The sequence below is a fragment of the Rhopilema esculentum genome, chromosome 16, assembly GCF_057945365.1.
Source record: "Rhopilema esculentum isolate cy_ngs chromosome 16, ASM5794536v1, whole genome shotgun sequence".
In the NCBI taxonomy this organism is placed as follows: Eukaryota; Metazoa; Cnidaria; class Scyphozoa; order Rhizostomeae; family Rhizostomatidae; genus Rhopilema; species Rhopilema esculentum.
Window position 1 is genome coordinate 15957828 of NC_142830.1, and position 16469 is coordinate 15974296.

General features: G+C 38.2%; 1 protein-coding gene across 1 annotated transcript; it reads right to left on the minus strand.

The window, feature by feature from the left end:
- Positions 1–5587: 5587 nt before the first annotated feature.
- LOC148958408 (uncharacterized) lies at positions 5588–6406 on the minus strand. Its single transcript, XM_089112971.1, has one exon. It carries the CDS (start codon positions 6404–6406, stop codon positions 5588–5590), a length of 819 nt encoding a protein of 272 aa, XP_088969097.1.
- Between the last annotated feature and the right edge of the window lie 10063 nt (positions 6407–16469).

Below are 16469 nucleotides of genomic sequence, written 5' to 3' on the forward strand. Positions count from 1 at the left end.
TTGTATGCAACACCGATCAAGGTATTTTTTCCCTTAGGGTTATTAATCTCAATCCAGAGTGATTCGAATTCGCAATTTTTATCTTTTGAAGCTTTTGAAAGATCGTCACGTCGAAGAAAAGATAGGTGGTCAGCTAGAAAAAGGTCACAGCCACCCTTAAGGCTATTGCCTGTTAGTCCTTGATAGTCATGGTAGCCTTCTAACCTGAGCTGACTTATACAGGCATTGTTTTGCTTGGTGTGCCAAGTTTCAGTAAGTGCTAGAATATTAAATCTATAGTCAAGGTTACAGAGCAGAGTTTGTAGGTTTCCAAGATTTTTCCGGACGGAGGAGATGTTTGTGTGTAGAATACCCGAGGTATTATTTTTATTTAGGTTTAGCTTTTGAGTAAGTTTATGGAATTCATGGTTATCATAGTAGTTAAAATTAGTGCTGTCATCTAGATTGGTATCAACATCATTTTTGAATAGCATTTCGTGTTCTTTAAAAGCTAGTTTACAAGTTTTAAGGCTATCAAGGTGACTATAGTTTACTAGGGAGATACCCGAGGATTGACATTTACATGAGAAATTGGAGTTGAAAGAAAGAGTAGACAGTTCACCGTTGTCGATCTGCGAGAAAGGAAGTGAAGATAATAGACTAGAGATGCAGTGTGGACATTGCCAAGATGTTAAATGAGAATCAACTTCATTTATACAGAAAGTGTTTAACTTGGCACATTTTTTGTGAATGAGATGAAGGCATTGACCACAGGGAATGGAATTTATGGCAGAGCGGATAGACTTCTTACAGACCGAACAAGTTTTGTCATATCCTGTTGATGCAGATGTGATAAGATTGAATTTGGAGACGGATTTAGCACTTGCAGTAAAATTAAGCTCCCTATTGAGTTTGGCGTCATCAAGGTTTTGAAAAGGAAACACGGTGTTGCGGCATGGGCGGTGTTAAGATGTGAAGGAGATAGAACAACGCATGGGTTGAACAGAAACAAAACGATAACTTTATATTAACTTCAAACGGCCTACACACATAACTGTAATACTGTCAACTGTAATCTGAAACTATATAAACATGGGTCACATAAAGTAATGCTCCTGCGCATAGTCAATTAGGTTACTACATCACTCCTCCTTTTAAAGAAGTTTTTTTTCGTATACTGTTTACAAAGTGTCCAATGGTATTGGTTCACCATATCGTACTGGTGCATAACGTTTTCTAACTAGTCTTTCAGCAGGTCTAGGACCCTCTTGTTCACAAGCGTATGTGGCTCGATTTGATTGATTGGCATCTTCGGAATCCGACATCTGAGCGCGTAATTTTTTAAAAAATGATACGTTGCGAGTTACACGACGATGATTACTGTCTTCTGCAGTTATCTGCGTACCTTTACGGTTTACGACTTTGTATTGCGTTTTGCTGAATCGTGTCGTTAGTTTGTCCCTTTTTTGTTGGCGGACAAGAACAGTATCTCCAACTTGAAGGTTGCTCTTCCTTGCTTTTCTGCGTTTGTTTGCATATGTTTCTTGGTATGATCGACTGCGTTCCTCGTTTATTCTAGCTTCTTTGTGTCGATTTGTTACGCGATGCTTCTCTAAAGTAGGGAATTTTCCTTGTACTTTCCTGTTGAATAAGAACTCTGATGGCGCAATTTTCGTTGTGCTGTGAGGTGTATTACGATACTGGAACAAGAAACGGTTCAGTTCTTGTTGCCATACCTTACCATCTGCCACTGCGCTTTGTACGGCTTTGATGAGAGGCTGATTAAAGCGTTCGACTTCTCCATTTGCCTGCGGCCAGTAAGGTGTGACAGGTTTATGGTTTATACCGAGGATATTTACATATCGTGCAAACTCTTCACTCGAGAATGGTGGACCGTTATCTGTCTTTAATTCACGTGGTATGCCGTGTACCGAAAATATTTTGTCCAGCTTCGGAATGACAGTTGATGCTTTCGTGGATCGCACAATTTCGGTTTCCGGAAATCGCGAATAACGATCAATGACGACTAAAAGATGATCTCCTGAAGGAAGCGGTCCACAGAAATCGATATGAACAGTTTCCCATGGTCCATTAGGAAAATCAGTTTGTTGCAGAGGTTCTGGTGGCGATGGTTTGCCGACAATTTGACAAGTCAGGCACGAATCTAGGGTATGCTGAACTAGGTTGTCCATACCTGGGAACCATACTTTTTCTCGTAATAGACTTTTTGTTTTGGAAAGACCTTGGTGAGCTTCATGGGCAATATCTATAGCTCGTTGCTGAAGTGACTCTGGTATAACTAAACGTGTTCCTCTCAAAACAATTCCCTTCGCACCAACAGTGAGCTCATCGTTGATTGCACAATAAGGCTTTAAACGATCAGATGCTTGCCATCTATTTGTTCGTATAGCGGCTCGCAATGCTTGCAATGTCTTGTCAGTGTTGGTAGCACTCGCTATTTCGTCTAGCGACATAGCTTTAGGCACAGAGTGACTCGTAATCATGTTTACGTACTCCTCCGCAATTCTTTCTTGTTTTCGCGATTGTTGACTGGAGGGGTGTCTGGATAGATAATCAGCAGAGTTCTCGCTTCCTGCCTTGTACTGCACTTTAAACGAATAAGGTTGTAGTCGCAAAACCCATCGCTCAATCCTCGCGGACGGCTTAGAGGTTGAACTGCCGTAAATGGTTTCCAAAGGTTTGTGATCTGTAATCAAAGTAAATTCGTTGCCATATAGGAACAAATGAAAATGTTCTACGGCCCAAACGATGGCTAGAGCCTCTTTTTCCGTTTGCGAGTATCGTTTCTCAGTATCGGACAGTCCACGACTGGCGTAAGCAACAACCTTGTAATCATCACTGTTCTTGGTTGCTTGACTCAAAATTGCGGATACACCTACGGGACTTGCGTCCACCGTAACGAAAGTTTCTTTATTGGTATCGAAATACGACATAACGGGAGCTTCAGACAGAGCCAATTTTATGTGTTCAAATGCTTTCTGTTGAACTGCTTGCCATACGAATGGTGTATTCTTTTTTGTCAACTCTCGAAGTGGTGCAGTGAGCGTCGCAAAATCTTGGATGTACTTAGCACTATAGTTTGCCATTCCGAGCAGGCTTCGTACCTCTTTGATGCTGGTAGGTATTGGTGCATTCTGAAGATCGCTTATGCGTGCTGGATCTGGCTGCGTACCATGTTCTGTGAAAATTTGTCCATAAAACTGAATTGATTTCTGTAGAAAGTTACATTTCTTGAGATTTAGCGTAAGGCATTTTGAATGCAGACGTTGCAAACAATTTTGCAAAGCTAAATCGTGTTCCTTGCGAGTTTTGCCAAAAACTACGATGTCATCTGCGATGTTCAGCACTCCATTTATACCTTGTAAAGTTTCTTGTAAAACATGCTGGAAAATTTCCATAGCAGCATTTGTCCCATAATTGAGACAAGTGTATCGATAAAGTCCTACGTGTGTGCTGAAGGTAGTGATAAAACGACTGTCTATGTGTAATGGTAGCTGGTGGTAAGCTTGGTTTAGATCCAATTTACTGAAATATTTGGCACCATTGAGTTGAATGCTGATATCATTCAATGTAGGGATCGGATAACGTACACGTTTTATTGCAGTATTTGGCACACGCATATCTACGCAAAGACGAACAGATCCATCCTTTTTCGGTACTACGACGATTGGAGATACCCACTGCGAAGGCGCGTTTTCTGGTACAGCTTCAATGATCCCCTCTTTTTCCAGCTGGGTGACAGCTTCTTTAACTTTCTTTCTCAAATGAAAAGGAATTCTCCTTTGCGGTTGTGCACGTGGTATTGCCTTTTCGTCGATGTTTAGCTTCACCGAGTACCCCTTCAGTTTACCAGTTCCTTCAAAGACTTTGTTGAAACGTTGAATAATGGCATCAATTTGCGGATCAATATGTTTTGTAGGGGTTGCTGAAACTGAAAGTTTGTTCAATTTCAGCGTTATGACTCCAAGTTCTTGTGCTGTATTGGCTGAAAGTAAACAACCAGCATTACGATCTTTTAAGACATAAAATGTTGCAACTCCATAGCGAGATTTTGTTGTGATCATCGATTCAAATTTTCCTATAAAACAAACTGGTTTCGAAGAGTTGAATGGAAAAGCTTTTATTTTGGTTTGTTGTAACTTGACTCCGTGCATCTTTTCGAAAGTATTTCTATCGATAACGTTGATTGTGGATCCGGTATCCAATATCATGTTGAACTTGTGACCCTCGACCACAACATTAACCACAGGGCTGCGTTTTGATAATTTGTCGTTGCCATTTGAGACCGTATACAGGTATTCCTCGTCACTAGAATTATCCTCATGCTGCAAAGGTCTCACCGCTGCATGTGATTTGCGAGAATGTGCAGGACGTCTTTGTTTCTGCTTCGAGAATTTTGAGCTCCTACAAACTGATTGAAAGTGGTTCGGTTTGTTGCACTTGCGACATGTTTTCCCTTGTGCGGGGCATTGATTTTTGTGCGGCCATTCTCCTCCACAATTGTTGCAAGTCTTGTTATCAGACTTCGATTGCAAACGGTTCGTTGTTTCTGTGTGTGCGTGGGTTGTTTCTATATCTCGGGCTTGATACGAACTGGTTTCATCCCGTCTTCCATCGATTAGCATGTCTTTAAGGGTATACGTAGGGTCACGCAAAGCTCGGCGTCTTATACGGGAAGATCGACCCCCTATAATTATTTGTTCCTCGATTTCAAAGTCTACATCTTCGAATTCGCATGTACTGGATATCTGCCTGAGTCGTGTGTGAAAAGTATCGAGCGATTCTTGATCTCCCTGACGAGTTTCACGAAAACGATAAACTTCATACCGTCGATTTTTCTGAGGCTTGAAGTACTCAATGAGCTTGGCTTTTGTTGTCGCAAAGTTGTCTTCATCCCCTTCTCCGTTGACATCACTCAACTGGTTAAAAATTTCTCGAACTTTGGGTCCAGCTTGGTAAAGTAACAAAGCTTTCTGGCGCTTAGCGTCTCGAATTCCGCTAGCCACAAGAAAAGTATCAAAATCACGTAGCCAAAGTTTCCATCTGGCAGCAACACTCGCTCCAAGTTCTGCATTCGGGTCGAACGGTGGTAATGGATTGAGTTGTACAGACATTCTCGTCGCCAATGTTAAGATGTGAAGGAGATAGAACAACGCATGGGTTGAACAGAAACAAAACGATAACTTTATATTAACTTCAAACGGCCTACACACATAACTGTAATACTGTCAACTGTAATCTGAAACTATATAAACATGGGTCACATAAAGTAATGCTCCTGCGCATAGTCAATTAGGTTACTACAGGCGGCAAGACCAAGTACTAACTTCGTCGTTTGCGAGAATCTTAAAATCCTTTTTTTTTAAACCTGAACATTTTAAATGAAACCAGAAATCACAGAAATCACAACAAATTGAGTTGTGATTATCGCAGACTATTTTGTTACACCTAGGGCAGAGTCTGTTTTCACTCATTTTTATTTTTAAGGGTTGTTTGTAGGTATTTGAAAGTTACATAAATTAGATATAAAATTAATAAAAACTGTTTTTGAATAATGGCTGAACAGAAGAAAAGGAAAAAAAGTATCTCACTCTATTTTATCCAGGTCCGCAATGAAATTTACCTTAAGGGCTGGGGCCTTTTCATCTTTTCGTAAGAATATTGAGCCATTTCGTGTCCAGATGAATTTAATGTTCATTTCTTGTTTTTTGATCTTCGTTAGGCGCAGTAGGTTTTTGAGACGGCTGGTCAGGCTTTCGTTGATGAAGATTTTTCCTTTGTTTGGGTTATTAGGGTCGGGCTGCAAATCGTAACCGAGATCTGTGGTGCGAAGTTTCTTAGCTTTGGTTTTTGACTCTTTTGACATGAATTGCTCCTTCTTTTTCCTCGATTTGAATTTGACGATTATAGGGGCATCAGGCCTGCGTGAAATGCGATGGCATGCTTCGATGTCGTCTTCCTTTAGTGGGATATCAATTTTTTCTGCTATGTTAAGGACTATTACTTCACAATTTTCCTTATCATCGCGCGGAATACCACCAAACTCGAGCATTTCTCTCCTACCATACTGCTCAAGGTCATCAATTGTTTTAGCACGTTGATCGTCTTTCTTCTCTAGCTTGATGATACGAGAGGCCAAACTTTCGTTTTCCTTTTTCAGTTCAATGTTCTCACGCATAAGATTCCCAACTTGTGTCCGAAAAGTTTCGTATTGGTCGGCTTGAAATTGTTGAGAGTTTTCAATGTCAACCAGTTTTTTTTCAATGTTTGTTAGACGAGAGCCAAGAGTATTTTCTATTTCTGTTTTTACTGTGTCTTGGATTCCAGCAATTGTTTTACCAAGGCGATTTTCCACAGCACTCAAGCTTTGTAAAATGAAGTCTTTGATTTCTTTATTCATCTCCATTTTTATAAATATTATTTAAACTCTGTGTCATTTTAAAACATAAAATTAAAAGAAAAAAAACATAAAAAGAGTTCACCAAATTAGTTATTTGACAGCGTGAAGTATTTCAAGTTCTTTCATGTTACCGCCAAATAAAACACGTCCGCTCACTAGCGCGAACATCCTCACATGTCAAATATATCTTTCATAAAAAATCACATCATTTGAGGATAGTTGGCAAAGATTAGAATCTGCAATTTTTTTATTCACAAAAGAGTAGATTTACCAATATTAAACGAATAAATAAAGGCGACGGCATTGTGAGCAGTATGAATCATTTCATGAATGGCAAGTGAAGTTTTAGGTGTTGGAAAGCAACGATTATCTTATTTGCCTTGCGTTTTATGAAAAGTGTTGCTTGTACAGATCTTTTTATGACGATTCTTTCAATGCATTTGAGGCTCTTAAGTGTTCTAGTTTATCTCTGGAAACATTTGTCTTTTCATTTATAGAGGATATGAGATGTTGTTTTGAGCATTTTCAAGTATTGCTTGGTAAATGGAGCTCAATCTTCATTTTATATGGCTTAGTTTGATTTGACAATTGGACCTACATACCTACAAATTCTCTCCCTTTCTAACTTCATTTTTTTGTTCGCCAAAACTCAGTTCTATTACTTCTGAAACATTCTCGATAAATCTTTTTTGATTTCTTGCAGCTGTTGTGTGGCTGCATCTAACTTAGTCAACAATATTTCAAAATTTAAAGACCATCATCTTCATTTTTTAATTTTTTAATAAAAAACGTTTTTGTGTAAAAGACATTTCTAAAAGACACTTCTATTGCGTCAGCAAAAGTTTCCAATTACTGACATTATGATGTTGATCAAAGTTAACACCATAGTTGCCGTCGGTCCCAAACAACACTATGGAGCGATCTATCTAAGCAACCAACCCTCTGTCAACCAACAAAGAAGCTTAAATATGCGCAGTTACACCAGGCAGGTAAACATAAGGAAACGAAGCTGCTGGTGTCAGTAAGGGCGCCGTTTTGTAGAATAACTGCTAACGAATAGAAAGTTGCTTTTCCGCCACATCAGATTCGACTGAGAGAGAGAGAAAATATTGCCATTTGCAAAGTTTAGAAATAACTTGCACGATGGAAATTATGGAGATATGTGTTATGACGTTTCTCAGAACTATTTATATTTTCAAAAATTGGCTTAGGCGCATTTATTAATGTGATCATCTAAAGAATTGAAAAGAGGCAGTGTTAAAGAAGATAGAAGACAAAATCAAAGCAAACCATTTGGAAATGGTATTTGTTTGCAAAGTTAAGCGGAGGCAATATGGCCACGATGCTGAAGTGTATAATTTTTATGTAATTCAAATGCAATTTTTTATATGAAGATCTAGCTATTGATAGAAGTTTCCAATTTTTGATTTATTCCATTAAGTCAATGCGTCATTGAAGTTTACTTTAAAATATTCACAAACTAAAAGATAGCGACAATTTTGATATCAATTCAGCTACAAGCGAAACTAGGCGGTGCATGCACATTTTGATGTTTTTCCTGAAGTAGTTCTCAGAGTTTGTAAAATCCTCTAATTTCCTCTTCCAGAACTACCTACTTTCAACTTATTCAAATGCCCAAAATTGAGTTGTAATTCCCATATGGTTGTGGCCCATTTCACGTTTTTGATCGAATGCATGTTTTTAGGACCTTGTATTTCCTTTATTTTGTGGTGACATAATCAGTTTTTGTGTCGATTAGGTCAATATAATGTTAAAATTTCTATTGGTACCAATTAGTCTCCACAGCTAATGAGTGAAATGACCTTTTCAAAATTGTCAGTTTTGGCGGGGTTTATCTAATCTGCCATTTAGAATTATCTATGTATATATATGTTGCATGTAGTAATGTTAAAATTGTCTTTCAATATTAGTATCACACTCATATACTTACAACATGTTATCTACGGAGACAAAAGACTGAGTTCTAGTGTTAAATAAATCTAAAATTTTGGCAAAAACTCTCCTACCAGTTTTTGGAAATTGCACACATAATGTTAAAAGCAAGTTTAGGGGTCATTCACAAATACTTTCTGTCAAGTTATAATAATTTTGCAGTTAAAAGAGGGGGAGGGGGTTATGAGTTGGAACTAATAAGAATTCTGCATTTTGCACAAGAATGGCTTTTGCCCACAATGACCAAAGCAAGTTTTCACCAAACAAATATTCTTCTTTGTAGGCCTGAGGTACAAAGGAATATATATCTTAAGGGTACAAAATGAATTTAGACACGTGAAAAACAAAGGCACTCTAAAAAGGAGAGAATTTAATTTGCTACGTTTTATAAAACCCATTTCAGAAGCATTCATAACAGCAGATAAAGCGTGTCAAGCAAACAAGACTTACATTCTACTTTACTTGCTAATTACTCTACGATACTACAGGTACGATACCATGGAGAGCAATGGACAATGCCAACCCCATCAGGGGTGGCGCTAGAGACAAACCTTCAAGGTGCCGAAGTTTATATTCTCCGTAACTGCCGACGCTGGATGGGTCAAATTGCCGACAGAAAAAAAAATCGATTTGCCCCATATAGCAGGCAGGGCCGTCGCGAGGCAAGCCTCGTTGGGGGGGGGGGGGGGGGAATGTGGAATGCAAATTTACCTATGATTAAAAAATTATTGCCTGAAACTTTTTAGCTGGTGTCACAAACCTCTGCAATACATTTTGTTAATCTAACTCTGTATGATAATAACCGACTTTTCTTATAGCCTTGTCAAATCACTATATCGGGACGGGCAAAATATATAGTTACTACCTGAGGCGGCACCATGGTTGCCGCCGAAGGGGAAGGAAATTTTCGAATTGTGATGCTTCTAGTCTATTGAAAATTATTGTCTTTTTGCAAAACTTATAAAAACAGCAGACAAAAACAACAATTTCGCCATGGTCTTGAAAAATACCAGGTTATCAGTTACTTTTAAATTTAGATCCCTCTCTCCATCTTAGCATGCCTTATGAATGTTAAGAAAAATCTGGAGCTCATAGTGAATTGCAGTTGACGCTTCTACTGAGAAACTTTAGGAGAAATGGACACGAGGCACAATTTTACCTAAGATTGCTTGATCCTTAATTAATTTTATGACAGGAAGGTCTCTGAAATACCTAAAGCGTTTCTTCCACCGAGCGGATTTTACCTGAAATTTCCTATTGATATACTATTGGGGTGGGTGTGACAACCCCCCAGTCGCGACGCCCCTGAGCAGCACCTCCAATGAAGGGGCACCGATATAGAGCATTTTTCCAAGAGCAAGCAAGCATACAGAGCAAGCAATAGAGCATTTTTCCAAAATCGTTTGTTGTGGGTGCAAAATTCTCCCTTGCCAACTCCCCGCCCCCACTTTCCAACCTGTGTCGGAGTCCACGAGATTTTCTCGGCAATTTGTGCCTTGTAAGAAACTTAATGCGCAAATATTGCCTATTGTTGAATGTTTCTTCCTATCTATGTTGGAAGAAGTTATTCGATGATTTTCTCTAAACCATTTGTTGTCGCAAGCTATGCGGTGAACAATGCTTTTAAAAAATAGTTGATGAAAAAGGACAAGAAGTGCTTTTTGAAAAATTTATCACGCAAAACGTGCTCATGATCGAAATGTTTTCATTGGCAATAATAATGTCTTGAAACGAAAAGAGAATCCCTTAAGAAGAAAATTCATTAAAGACTTTATCTAGGACAGCGTGATTTTGCTGTTGTTAGGGTAAATTTCTATGAAACGGTCCAAAACATGATCCAGATCAAGCATCTCTGCACGTTTCGCATGAATTGGCATTCGCACGAGCAGCAACGGGGATTTCAACCGAGAGGAGCACGATGGTTTTGTGGGTCATACGAAGGAGCACCATTAAATTAAGTCACAGCCAGTGCAGTTTTCTCCTCGATTATTTATGTCATTCAAACAACATGTAAACCGGGTGACATCCATCAAGTGCCGACGGTATTGAGGAAGCAAAAATTGATTGGCTGCCGACGGGGGGGCTAACAAAAATCTAGGGGGGGCTACAGCCCCCCCTTGCCCCCCCATGCCGCCACTCCTGAACCCCATGGCCATTACATGCAACTAGACAAACAAATACGAACGCTACATGTACACATAATCAATGTTACAAAAGAAAATGAGTATATATATATTAACTGCCTTGTTGCTCTGACAGCATAGCTCGGGTTGTGTCTCAGACAACCTGTAATCTTCTATATATATATATATGTATATAGAAGATTACAGGTACAAGACAATACGTTTTCAAAAACTGAAAATAGCAAATAAGTGGGTGAGGCACAAGATTAAGGGATATTTGATGAAACTGATTTTATAAGCATTCAAAGCGTTCCGTTCTTGAAATATACAGGATAGTAGATTACAGAATGAGTTTATTCACTTCAAATGGCAATTTTTGTCGCCGTACAAAAGAATCTGTAAAAGGATAGAATTAGGAACGTTGGTAAATTCAAATAAGTGCAGTACTGGAATGACAGAAGCAAGGAGGTCACGTCTTTGTTCTTCAAAAGACTGACACGACAATAGGAAGTGCTCCGTATCCTCAAGACCATCGTTGATTGGACACATCGGGTTGATTGTGTCACTAAAATTATGACTGAGTTTGTGGAAATTTAGTTTGCTCAACCCTACCCTAAGTTGAGTTAATAAAGAAAGCCCTCGAAGGTCATAGATACCGAAAACAGAGTTAGAAAGTGGTCTACTGATCGACAGCAATCTATTCTTGAATATATCAATAGAAGGCGATTCTCTGATTTCAGGGTCAAGCTGATTCCATTCATGTAAGCTGTTTGGGAAAAAGCTTGACTTATATTTTTCAGTTCTTGCTCTAATTTGTCCAACAACGGGTTGATTGCGAAAAGCATAATATGATTGAATCAGCTGGGGAATAGGATCTCTTAGAAAATCTGGCATCAGATTGTTAATGATCTTGTAGATCATGAAAAGTCGTCTACTCCATCTTCTCAAGTACAGGGATTCCCATTCTAACTCTTGATACAGCTTTTCACGAGAGGTACCTTTCCATGTTCCTGTTACTGCTAATGCTGCAGAATATTGAACCGATTCGAGTTTTTGCATCAGGATATTTCCGCGGCTATTTGAACTGATTTCCTTGCATGGGAGGTGGTAAATCACATCATCATAATCTAAATGAGGTCTGACATAGAGTTTATAAAGCATATTCAAGGTTTCTCGAGGAAGATATTTTGAAAGAAACTTCAACATTCCTATTGCCTTTCTTGATTTTGCAATAGCTGCATTTATGTGACTTATAGAAGAAAGCCTTGAGTCGAGTGTAAGCCCAAGATGCTTATGCTCGTCTACTTTCATTACTTGGATATTATTAAAAAATATCGGGGGATGATCAATTTTGTCTCTCTTTGTTGAGAAAATTATCTCCACTGCTTGCTTTCTAGGATCAGGGTTGAATGACATCCTCCATCTATGTGCTCATAATCTTATACGGTCAAGGTCATGGTTCATGTCATCAGCTGCCAGTTTAGGATCGTTTATAATGGTATAGAGAGAAGTATCATCAGCAAATAATTTAACAGTACATTTAAAGGGCCATTCCAGCCCAAAATTTTATTTCAGAATAAGATGAAATCAGACCTCCTGAAAACGAATCTGCTATTTTTTCATATCTCTAGCCGTTTTGTAGTTATTAGCGTTTGTAAATTGGTCATTGAGTTGAATTGTTTTTCAACCGTGTTATCGGAGTTCTTCGGATTGACGTCACAAACATTGTCGGCCTCGGTATTTTCGCGGCAAGTATCATCGGCTGTTCAAAAGTCAACAAGAACCTAGCGAAATGGCAAACAGGGCCTAGCAGCGGCATGCTTTTTAGAAGGCCAGGCTTTTATCTATATAAAGAGACAAGTATCGTCGGTCAGTCTTGATATTCAGATCGAATATTGAAGTATTATATCGCACGAATCTGGCTGACAGAGCAGTCAAATTGTCAAAGTAGGCCAGCGAGACAGAGACATGAGGATGTTGACGGACTGGATAATGGAACGTTGCTTTTGATGCAGTCTGTTTTGGCAGGCCAGTTTTCTGATTTTTAAAAGAAGATTCAAGCTTTTTCATCAGCTCTACATTCAGTGCAATAGCCAAAAAAGCCATCACGCAATTTATACGGGAGCAAGGACCGAGATATAGAAGAGGGGGCGGGGGGCCCTGGCCCCCCAATATTTTAGTACCATAAATAATCAGTACCATAATTTAGTACCATAAAAAATTGGCGGAATTTTCATTTGCACATCTCAAAGGAATAAATTCCCATGAATACTGCAAAAGTTCCACTTATCGAGGTCTCCCTTACCGGTTGCAACGTCGTTTGGATACCTATATTTTTGTAAGAAACCACTTATAAACTCCAATACTAAGAACGAATCATTTTAGAGACTTTTTGTCGTAGATCTTTTAGTCTAAGAAATCTAATGGTATATCTTTATTTAAGATCTGATATTTCTTAGAAACTCTCAGTACAGATACAATTATTTAGCTTTTTTATTAGAAATAGCTGTTTTGCCACATATTTTTAAAAAAAAATTGTTGTTTGTTAAATTTTGTTATGTTGGAAGTCGGTGAGGTTACTTATTAATCATCAATCTTTTTGTTGTTTTGTTGAAAAGATTACTACATAGTTAGGCAGATATTAATGATATTAATGTTTCATGTTTTTTGGTTTGCAGATAAGGAATCCAGTTGTTGCTGCCTTAGTTCGTCACATTTGATGATTTTGAAATGTGTGATCATTTAACCTCTTTAGAAAAAAAATTTTTCAGTAATAAAATTTTTCTCACAACCAAAATTAATTTGGTTTGGCACTGCTGGTGACAGCTGTTGTTATATATAATCAGCAGGGATCCCCCCAGACCGTTAAATTTGCCGAAAAGTGATCATTTAATTGCCGACAGGTTTGAAAATCCATTGATGGCAAACACTCTACGCTTTTGAAATATGATTTTGAAGAAGAAGGGTGTCCACACCCCTCACGTCCCCTTTCAAGCAGGCCGTCCTGCCCCCCCAAACAAAAAGTTGTATCTCGGTCCTTGTTTGGGAGGGAAGACCTAAAAAAAACCAGTATACCAGATTGATACAATAGATTCATCAGGATAAAGAGCTTCATATCAATATGAATTATTGGAAATAAGACAGGACAATCAAGGACATGGACATTGAAGTATACAAACTTTCAAGACAGGACTAAAAACCTACCATTAGTCATGAGTCAAACAACTTTTTTCAAAAAAAGACAAAAAAGTGATTTGAGATTATATTAACATTACATCTTTTTCAATATACTTGTGTAAAAATAATTTTTGTATTGAATCTTTAAGCTATTGCAGGGGCCTTGCCAGCTCCTTCAAGCTGACAGAATTTTAACCTGCTATATTAATGAATAATAAATACATGTTTGTATTTAAATACATGCTACATTGAATAATATATTATAAATATATGTACAATCAGGCCAGTGAACTAGCTAGCAAATTTGTAATTTAAATTGCATATGAGAAATGTTCTTATAAAAGTATCATGAAACAATAATCTATTGCAAATTTTATAGAAAATACCTATATGTTGTTACTAGTTTGAAATAATAGCTGTGGATTTGCAAACTTTATATATAGATATGACCAAATTATCTATAAAACTTTGATAATTTCAAAAATAGTTTCAACAGTCTGCTTTGTAAAAGTTTTAACACAAAAACAAAACAATATGTCAAGGTCTTTGTGGTAACTCTTGTAGGGAAAAGAGGGGCAAGTTATCACTCCCCCAAAGCCAGTAGCCAGATAAAAGGATGCATGTAATCTCCAGCCTTTATCTAGCATTTTTGGCAAGATCCTTCCTGTTGATCCATAAAAGAGTTTGTTACCTTTTTTATGCCTAAAATAATAATGTTGACAGGGATAAATACTAACCTACCAGTGAAATTTACTTTAGAGTCACATTATCACATAAAATGATCAAAGAAATCATTACCTTTTTTCACTCAGGGGCATTCAGAGTATAGATATTTGAAAGGACCAAAGATAAATTTGGAGATTAAAGGGCAACCACTGTTGCTATAGCAAATAGCATCTATGGATATTCATTAGGTAACACAGAGATAAATTTAAATGATATTGGCCATGCTTGTATGAATCAATGCTAGAATAGCAAAGGTATATTTAACAAATATAAACAATTCTGCCTTTAAAACATTAGAATGAGGGTATGACACATCTGTTCCCAAAACCAAGGGTGTAAATTCCATGTTTTTTCTTTGGGGTAGTAGATCTTTTGCCCTGGATATTGATCTGGCAAAATTTTGAAATTGTGCATCAGTTTTATGATGAAATAGGCAGAACTCCAAAATTGAAGGCGAAACATGGTAGAACATGATAACTAAGGGTTGAGGAGACAAACCCTCAAACATTTTTTACAGATCGGTACCTCGGGCAAGGGTGTACTGCACAGATCATTGGCAGGGATATAGTGCTAGGAGGCTCAGGCCCCCTTGTTGGTACCAAAAAGAAGCAAACTTCTACTTTCAGTACTACTTTATGTGACATTTTGCTTGAGAGCCCCTGTTGTACTATTCTTAGTATCACACCTGACATCTCTAACCATTTGGTGGACAGTACACGGACTGTTAGAAATCTTACATTTAGAGGATACAATTTTTCTCAAATTGCATTGCTTAGGGGATGTGTGTCACAACATTCAACATGGTAAAATGATAACAGGCACCGTAGAGCATTGAGAAAAGTGGGGGTCTAAGAAAGTGGGTGGGGGGCTAAAACCATATAAAAAGAGGCTTTACTAGTAGTTTATTATCTAATATTTAGCATTTCTCCAAAAAGTGGGGGGCTAAACCCCCCCCCTCCCCAGCTCCCGCCCCTGCTCCGCGGTGCCTGGATTGTGGCTTACGGGAAAGCTTCCATCTTGTGAATGGGGTTCTTCTTCTAATGCGGTAAGACATCAATTATTATTCACCTCCCTGGAAATCCCTGAGATGAGACGACTATAAGAAATGCCTTCGGTCAGAAATTTATTCACATCTGAAAACTCGTGAAGCATTCGGTCTTGAAAAACTTGCTGCGTTACCAAGATGCGGATTTGCATTCAGGTTCAAGTTTCCATCTTTGATTTGTCGATTTACTAGTCCATGTTGGCTGGAAGCCTCCGCTAAACATCGATCGCAATGAAGGAAAATAAATAAAACGACAACCGGGATCCCGACATGAATCGCCTCTTCCGAGCCTCTACCGAGTCGTGCGAATTTCAGTGCGAACGTATAACAATGGCGCCGAATGTTGAAACAATGGTCCCTTCATACGTCACAAGGTACTTTTTCCGAAAAAAATTTTGTCGTATTTTTACGGTGATTCTCAACTTTGAGCGTCTATATCTGGAAAACGAGTTAAGCTTTTCGAAAAAATATTTCACGATGGCTTCTTTTTCTCGACAAAACCTGACTGGTTTGGGTTCAAGGTGTTTTCAGCAAGCTAATGAGAATATAAAAAATCAAAGATCAATTTTTCTAAAATTTTCCCAAAAATTGAAAGAAGGGAAATTGGTCGATAATTCTCTTTTAAATTCTTTGCATTTTTTTTGTGCACAGGAACAACGTTTACACACTTCCAAGTTTCAGGGAAAATACCCTTAAACAAACAATTCTCGAAGATTAATTTCAATGGCAGTACAAGTGCGCTATCACATATTTTTATCATTCGCACAGAGATATCATCCCATCCATGAGCTTTGTTAGGGTTTAGCGATCGAATTATTCTCAATATTTTATCGTCAGTTATAGCGATGTTTGTTAGTTCAGTACCATGTTCCGGTGGATCACGTGAAATAGTACAGTGTCTAAAGTAGTACATTGTAGAATGAAATAATCATTGAAAATCTGAGCCTTGGATGAGAAGTCATAAACAAAAATGTCATTTTCTAGGAGGTGAGGTATTTCTGGAAATTTAGCTTTGTTCAGAACTTTATTGATTAGCGACCAGTAG